The sequence below is a fragment of the Cucurbita maxima genome, unplaced genomic scaffold (assembly GCF_002738345.1).
Source record: "Cucurbita maxima cultivar Rimu unplaced genomic scaffold, Cmax_1.0 Cma_Scf00039, whole genome shotgun sequence".
NCBI lineage: Eukaryota > Viridiplantae > Streptophyta > Magnoliopsida > Cucurbitales > Cucurbitaceae > Cucurbita > Cucurbita maxima.
Window position 1 is genome coordinate 1325109 of NW_019272055.1, and position 9244 is coordinate 1334352.

General features: G+C 35.2%; 1 protein-coding gene across 1 annotated transcript; it reads right to left on the reverse strand.

Moving 5' to 3' along the window:
* Positions 1-8588: 8588 nt before the first annotated feature.
* On the reverse strand, positions 8589-9030 carry LOC111469348. Its single transcript, XM_023114594.1, has one exon. It carries the CDS (start codon positions 8903-8905, stop codon positions 8702-8704), a length of 204 nt encoding a protein of 67 aa, XP_022970362.1. The 5' UTR covers positions 8906-9030; the 3' UTR covers positions 8589-8701.
* Between the last annotated feature and the right edge of the window lie 214 nt (positions 9031-9244).

The following is a 9244-nucleotide window of genomic DNA, read 5'->3' on the forward strand; positions in this document are numbered from 1 at the left end:
TTCAATGATTCCCTATTGCTATGAATTGGGATATTTTTCTATGATAATTTGATGCATGATATTTGAGTAAAATTAAATGTTGAACATTGGTAGATAGTTTTGGGATCTACTCTTGGAATAGTCCAATTTTGGAGTTGGTCTTCAATGCTGACAATCTCGTATTCTTGATTGAGAATATTTGAGATGATGAGGTTTCCTCCTCTTCTGTACTCATTTGAGTTTTCTTCTTCTTCGATAGAGAATTTGAGACGGTTTGATTTTCTGAGCTTTTTCATAAATTTGTTCATGAGATGAAGATATGAAAGATAGATAGAGTAGAATCGTTTTTCTTCTCTTGATTTTCAATTGATTGTAGAGAGAGAGAGCTATCGGCTAATCGATGCCCTTTTTACATTGATGAAGTCATTTTATAGACTTCAGATTTGAAAGTAGATTTGAAAAACATAAACTAAGAGATAAGATTAAATCTAGCACGAAACCTTTTCTAAAAAGTAAGAAAAGACAGCAAACTAATAATTTAAAAGATTAGTAATTCACATGTGAGTCTTCATTGCATGGCTGACAAGTTGTCAATCTTCGTTTGTCATCTTCTCCTATAAGTTTCTTTAATAAAGATGTCGGGTTGCTAATAAAATTTCTTAGTAATTTTTGTATGACAAAGTAGAAATTAATGATATTTTGCATAAGGGTCTTATTAGACCATCCAAAAGCCCATGGTCATGCTCCGCTTTTTACGTCAACAATAAAACTGAGAAAGAACATGGAGTCCCACAACTGGTAATAAACTACAAACTCTTAAATAAGGTTTTGGAATAGATTAGATATTCGATCCCAAATAAATCAGATTTGATGCAAAGAATTTCAAATTCAAAATTATTTTCAAAATTTGATATGAATATGATTTTCGCCAATCAAGATTTTAGAAGAAAAATACAAAACAACTTTCAACCTCCCTTTGACAATACAAATGGAACATTATGCTATTTGGGCTGAAAAACACTCCGTCCGAATTTTAAAAAATTAGGAATGATATTTTTAATCATTTTCAAGATTTTTCAATTGTTTCTATTGGTTCTGATTCTTTTCCCAAAACATCTACCAACATTTTAAACACCTTCAAACATTTTTGACAATAGTCAAAAGAAATGGTTTAGTTTAAGAAGAAATGACAAGATAATTGGTGTATACCAATGGAGGAAATAAATCAAAAATGTGGAAAACAAGACAGAGATTCTCTACAATGACACTGTAGACCAATTGAATGGGATGTAGCGCAGCTTGGTAGCGGGTTTGTTTTGGGTACAAAATGTCACAGGTTCAAATCCTGTCATCCCTACCTATTACTTATCTTCTGAACAGTAACAAGGAATCAATTGAGATCCATAAAAATGAAAAATACATATACTTTTACAAACAAAAATTTGTTTTTCCCGATTTGAAATTCATTTTGGTAATTAATCTGGATCAAATAACTGATAAAACCTAAGTCTAAAGATTTTTTTTTAGATGTCTCAATTATGTGTCTCATTTTCTTCAAAATATCAGACCCATTTGCAAACAAAAAGAATCCAAAACACTCACGGATAACACACCAAAACAGTCTAAAAAATCAAATCTCTTGTAAAATCAATTATGTGTTTATCTTTGAAAAATACAAAAGTTAGTTTAATAGTGGAGACAAACTCATATGGAGGAATCTTGAAACAGTCTTCTGACAAAGAAAGAATTTATTGTCCCTTTTCATTCGAGGATATTGAATTCTACTCAAAAGAATTACTTGACGTAAGAAAAATATTTTCAATAGTACTTTGTGTACAAAAATCCAAATTCCTCGTTCATTGTCACGACCTAATTTTCGAGGCTTCGAAAAACCGAACCGTGACTAAAAAGACGAAATCGAAAACAAACAAAAAGAAAAAAAAAAGAAAAGAAAAGAAAAAGGTAAAAATACCATTTAATTAAAACAAAATAGAGAAAAGTTTTGTTTCAAATTAATAAAAAGAAATTACAAGTATAAAATTAAATACAAAAGACTCTAATAAGACCGACAAGGGACTGAAGCTCCAGAACGACACCCCTCTGTGACAGTGCAGCTCTCGAACAGCTCCCCACTTCGACCGGTACCTAAAAAAATAGAAGGAAAAATGGGGTGAGTATAAAAATATACTCAGTAAGCAACCTACTTGTAGACTTTAATCACATTCATGTTTAGGAGAGAACCACCAACTATACTCTAGACCCTAGAGTCTCATTACTCTCAGTACACAGATCGGGGTGGAAGAACTTAACCTTTGAAGCGGTATTTCAGCATTTGAGGATGAGGTGCTCCCTCATAACTACATGTACCCCTCGTACAACCCAGCTAGAACTAGTCACTGCATGGTCAATGTCCTTCCACAGGACGGACCCATCATGCAGGCAACCTGGACCCACTCGCGTGATCAACATCTTACCATAAGATGGATCCCCATGCAGAGTAGTCGATCTACCACCGAGTAACACTTCCCTAACAGGCGTCTCGCCAAGCTCAATAGTACCACATTGGAGTAGGAACGAAAGAGTAACACCTCCCTAATTGGCGTCTCGTCCAACTCAACGGTACCACACCGAAGTAGGAAGGGAAGAGTAAAATCTCCCTAACTGGCGTCTCGCCTAGCTCAACAGTACCACACCGGAGTAGGAAGGGGAGGGTAACATCTCCCTAACTAGCGTCTCGCCTAGCCCAACAGTACCACACTGGAGTAGGAAGGGAAGCGGGGCATACTTGAATGCTAAACCAGATACTATCGGCTAAGAGGTCATCTCTCTACACCTCGAGGTCCAAATGTGGTTCTCTATATCTCAAGGGTAGTTAAAACTATTGAGTTAGGGGTGGCTTCCAGATTCACTCAATCAATACTTCCAAGTCCATAACAATCCAGGGTTAAAGGGCCTCTCCCTCTAAGCGTCGCTCACGACACCATAGACTGTAACATCAGGAGGGTCCTCTAACTAAACCCAACTCGATCCCTACAAGAGTTCATCATAGGCGTAGCACAACACTACAACTTATCAATCATGTCATAAGTTCACACAATCATTCAACAGGAGTTTATGTATGATTAACAATGCATTCAATCATACAAGCTCAATGGGGCGGTAACATCCATCGACACTCGGAGCACAAATACACAAATTATTCAACGAAAGTTCATGTATAATTAACAATGCATACAATCATACAAGCCCAACGGGGCGACAACATCCATCAATACTCGAAGCGCAGATACACAAATTATTCAATAGGAGTTTATGTATGATTAACAATGTATACAATCGTACAAGCTCAGCGGGGCGGTAACATCCATCAACACCCAGAGCGCAGATACACAAGCTCTCCCGTCCGACAACATAGTATGAACAGATAAAAGCAGTAGTAAAATAGACCAGCAAGCAAACCAACATCGAGTATTAAATCTCATCAAGACAGCAAGTTCAACAGATATATTTTTAATTCCCTGAGTACAGAGGATCATTAGATCTAACCACCCAGGGATAATTTGTTTTAGCATGCATGCAAAACCAAGCGCACCCCACAAGTATTACTTCCTAAATCCGTGGTAACTTACAAGTATGTTGCGTGCCTTCCCGAGCTTGATTACAGTCGTAATGGAGTCCAAAATTACAAATTATCTATTCAAACACCAAGTTCACAGTAAAATCGGATTAGCACAGAATCAGGACGAAAAGCGGGTGAAAACAGGACACTCACACGCCTACACGCACTTACAGGGGGACTCCCACGCGCCTGCACACTTACCCACGTGCGGGCTCCACGCGCGGGCAGAGGCGCGTTTCGAGCCCCAACGAACATAGACTTACCCCTCAAATTTTCTGGGCGTGACACGTGTCGTACAGGGACTGGCGTTAGCTTTTGGGTTGGACCGCGGGTCATCGGGTTGCTTCACCGAGCGCAGGTTGGGTTTTCGGGTCAATCGTCGGACGCGAGTCAGCGGAGGCGCCAGACGCGTCTCTCCACCAGTTGCTTGACGCGTGTCTCCCATTCCGACGGCCGCGTGTCCATCGCCGATAGCCTAAGCTCATCCAATTTCCAAATTTCGGTCAAATTCTATATCAACCTATTTATTTTGGATTTTTCTATCTTCCAAACTATAACTCGAATTAAATTGATTCCTTCACGAGAATTCAAGATCTCAAGTCTACCTATCCAGATATATTTTTATTGTATTTTTTTTTTTTTATACTCACAGCACTTAATAAATGAAGTCGAAAACTGAGAAAAATTCAGTTTCTTACCGAAGTAGAACAGTTTCTCGATTTTGTTTTCCGATGCGATTTTTGGCCGTGTTTTCTCTAAAACTTGAAAGACTCCTCACCTAAAGTGTTGCAACTAGATTATTAAGGTCTAAATCATCTAAAACTCTAAGATCTATGGTGAAATCTTGAAACAAGAGAGGTCGCGGATTTACCTCGCGTTCTTGCCCGTTTCTTCCTGGAAACGAATGATCCAACGCTCAGACCACTCCTCTTGATACTCTGATTAGCTCTAGTAGGAGAACTAAGATTGAGGGTGCTTCAGTTCAGGTTTTGGGGTTTCTCCCTCCTTCTTCCTACTCTTAAAAACCCTAACTCTTCCTTTCTCTTTCTCTCTATTTTCTTTTTCTTTTTCTTTTCTTTTACTCTCTTTCTTTCCATTTTTATTTTATTTTATTTATCTATTATTAACCTCCATGCGAGGTTCTCAAAGAGGAAGATGAGAGAAGGACCAAATTACCACAAGGGAGTTGACTTTGATCATTTTCCTAATTTTCCACCCTTTTTTCTTTTATATTTTTCTTGAGTTTCTGAGATGAGTCTAACCATTTCTCTCTTCTATCTCATCTCAAAATTCAACCTCTAAGATTTTCAATAAAATCTCGAAAGTTTAACTTATAATAGGAGAAAACTTAGGTTTTAAGTTTTTTGTCGGGTTCGAGTGTTACATTCATTCTCTTATAGAGATTATCAGATGACTTGGTTTAATTTTATTTGGTATCAAAATTTCGAGCACCCATGGTTCATTCAATTTTACCAAAATACCCATAAAATCAATTATCCATTTTGGTTCATGGTAGAATATCTTTGGACTCACGAAAGAAATATTTCCTGTCCCAGTACCGTAGTCATTCCCCTTGACCATGAGATTTAACATATAATTTCAAACTACATAGATTTAACTTTGAATTTTCGAGGGAAAGAAAATGAAAATCAAATAAAACAGATCTTCACAATAATAAAAATCAAATGGTGGGATAAATACACTTATACCCAAGCAGATCTAAAGGTTGTGAAGGTTTGGTTATTTAAAAACGACCATCTTCAAGATTTATCCAAGGAGAAGACCTCTGAGTTCTTCAACTCAAAATCTAGGCTACTTGCAGCGTTAGCCTAGACAACTTTAGAATCCAAAAGCTTCTTCAAGAAGGAGCATCCATCGGTTCAACATCTTCTCCTTGTATCATTGAAGAGGAAGAGACACGATCTATTACCTCAATAATCCATTTTTGGATTCCCAGCCACCGAGTGAATAACCGTCATCTACAGTAGACTGAATAGTCGTTAAACTATTAAAAAAAAATCAAAAACCAAAAATAAAAAACATATGTCTTCCTAACATTATTCCTTCGGCTTTATTTCTTTTCCATTTCATTTCTCTAATTTTATTCTCTCTCAGAGTTGTCGATGTCGAACACCCATTAGGAATAACAATAGTCGCAACATTATAATAACTATAATGATCATTTTCCTACGTCTTAGTGTACGCACCCATACCATCATAAAAAAAAAGGTATTTCCCGCATGAACATGCATGAGGTCCTAACATTTTTATTCATTATCATGTAAGACAGCCCTTTCCATTTTCCTTCATATCATATCATTTTCATCATAGCTTTTCATGCATAAATCGGGGTTGTGCATCAAATCGACACATCTTATCTTATATCATTCATATCATGCATCGTGTCATATCATACATATCTCATATCATCAACATATTATGTAACATCATATACTATATCACCAAATGTGTTACCGCATAACATTTATCATATCATTAGTAGATCAAATCATAACACGTGTCATAACATTTATGTATCATTTCATAGTCACATCGTATTATGAACATATCATGGACTTATCCTTTCATATCGTTTCATAAACATATTATAGTCACATCGTTTCATAAATATATCATAGTCATATCATTTCATAAACATATCATAGTCATATCCTTTCATAAATATATCATAGCCATATTGTTTCATAAACATATTATAGTCATATCATTTCCTAAGCATATCCTAATCACATCGTGTCCTAAATATTTCACACGTATCAGGCATATAACACGTGGAGAACCACGGAAACATATCATCGTACAAAGATCAATTCCTAACTGTACTGATAGTTAGGTCACTTACTTGGTTTGCCTTAGCTGACATTCTCCTTAAGCTTGAGTAAGTTTGTATTTTGTCCCTCAAAGTTGCTCGAAGCATCATCGAGAGTTATTTTCTATTAGAACGTCCATCTCATTTTGTTAGTAATACTAATTTCTTAGCTAAATTTAACTTAAATTGAGAAAAGGGATCTTATACTAAACTTAATCACCTTAAATACGGTCAAAGTGACTTCAGAATGTTCGAAAACTTAGAAAACGGTATATAATTTTTTTGATATTGAGCAACCTAAGTCGAGAAGTCGCCACCAAGTTGAGTTGAACTAAGACGCGAAGTCAAGCCAAGAGGAGCCACAACTGGAAGCTCGTCAAGTATTGGGCACATTTGGCATTGAAGGCGCAGATTATCGCTCCGGTCAGTCATGGGTGTCGAGCCCTCGTGTGATTTAAACTCCCCGCATATGTTTGGACTGTTGGAGCAAGAACCCTTGAATCAAAGAAATTAACATCAACTTATACAAAATTCAGATCAATGGACTGTTGGAGCAAGAACCCTTGAATCAAAGAAATTAACATCAACTTATACAAAATTCAGATCAACGAAGAGATAAGGCTAGAATTAGATTACCTCTCACGATCAAAGATCTAGAAACAAGATTTGGAACCTTGTTTTAAATTGAGTCACTCTAGATGCAATCTACCACAATAATGACATAAAACTTACCTTAGAGATCGATTTCATTATCACAAATCTGATTTTTACATAATAATTTGTGGTTATTTATACTCTCTCGACAAAGACGTTTTTAGCCATGATTTATGAAGTCAATTTGACCATTTGACCATTCTAAACTTTATGAAATTAAAAATAATTAATAAAGTTTTCTAACAACTCATCTCATAAAAGGATGGTTGAACTGAGTCTATCAAATTTTGTAGATGAACAATGAATACTTATTGAATCTTTTTGGCCTTGTTCGTGTAATAGGTCCAATTGGAACATTTGAATACTTAACATATTCCCCCTCTTAAAAGAATTTGTCAATCAGAAACATCACATCACTTACCTCAAAAGAACTAAGTCAACAACATTGACATATTCCCCCTCTTAAAAGAATTCGTCGAATTAGAAAAATCAAATCACTTCCATCAAAAGTGACATTCAAATTAGAATGTTCTAAATATTCTCTCGGAAGTTTAATTTTATTTGAATGTTATTAATTCTTTGAAAGACTTAATAATGGTCATCTCCTTTTGGATGTAACTTGTCTTCATTTGAGATGAGAATAGCTCCTTTTGAAAGTGTATCCAAACTCAATCACCGGTCCTTTTGAAAGTGTATCCAAACTCAATCACCGGGTTGAAAAATGATTTTCTTCCGTCCTTTGTTAATTCTTGAAGCAACTTTAAAATTGTTTGTGGCTGCTTCACTCACAAAAAAATATTAGAAGTAATAGGAAGAAAATTAAAAGAATTAAGCTTTTTGCATAATATTTTGATCAAATCTGCCAATTTTTGTGGCGGCTTCACTCACAAAAAAATATTAGAAGTAATAGGATGAAAATTAAAAGGATTAACTGGATTAAATCTATAATAGAAGTAATAGGATGAAAATTAAAAGGGCGGATTAAATCCATAAACAACTTCAACAACTTCACATGAGAACAATGAATGGTACTATAAATAGTTCTGCATACGTCCTCATATTTAATATTTTTAAAAATAATAGTCCCAACCAATACTCCCAAAAATTTGCATATTTGTCTTGTTGCAAGTAATAAAATGAGTCATTTTACTATTACAACAAAAATACTATCTCAAAATTCATAGATATATTAGTCGTTTTAGCTTCTTTGTATTTAAAAGATTGGTTACAAAAATTATGAACATCATGCTTGATCGGCCAAAAGGAGTGTTTATACAGCATATTATAAGTTTTATTAATCCCAAAATATCTCATTAAGATAACAACATGTGCTTCACTCAAAAATAAACAAATAAAAAAGAGAGGAAACAAAATAAAATTCATTTTCTTTTTTAGGAATACAAAGGTTTCTTAAATAGTAATAATCCTCGGAAGAGTTGTATCTCAATTCATTGATATATTTTATCTTTCAAGGAGTTAGAAGTTTTTTCTTTCATCCCTCCATTTCATTCGAAAAAGAAAGAAAAAATAATAATAACAGATGCAGAATTCATGGGATAACGGAAGAATTTGGGAAAACGAGAAGGAGAAATAAGAAAGCAAGTAAAAAGCTCAGTTTTTCAAGATTTTTCAGATTTCTTTCGCAATTCCTTTATCCACTTCAAGCTTGCCTTCTTAAATATGCTCTTCTCTGACGAGGAGGATCCCCCCTCCTCCTTCTTCTTCTTCTTTTTCTTCCCGTTTTCTGTCGACGATGGTGGAGGGCCTGGGTCAGGGTTGGAATCCCATTGATCTGCCCATGACAGACCACCATCTAAACCCATAGCTCCTCTTCTTCCTTCTTTTTTTTTTCCTTTTTCTTTCTCAACAACTTCTCTCCCCTTTCATGATAAAGTTGGGGTATTTTCAAGATAAAATTACTTGAAAAAGTTTCTAATTATGGATGGCCGTAGTTCTTTACAAGAAATGGATTCATTGGTTTGACCGAATAATTCGGTTCATCACAAAGACTTGGTTGGTCCTATAAACATCCAACCAACCCCAGTAACTGCTTAGTCTTTTTTGTTTTTTTTAGGTTGTAACTGTTTAATTTTTAGTTATTTATTTATTTATTTTTAGTTATAAATCATATTTGTTCTCTAGTTTGAATAAAACCAAAATTT

What these genes read in the sequence shown, in the direction of transcription:
- LOC111469348 (XM_023114594.1), bottom strand. Translation starts at nt 8,905, where the DNA reads ATGGGTTTAGATGGTGGTCTGTCATGGGCAGATCAATGGGATTCCAAC.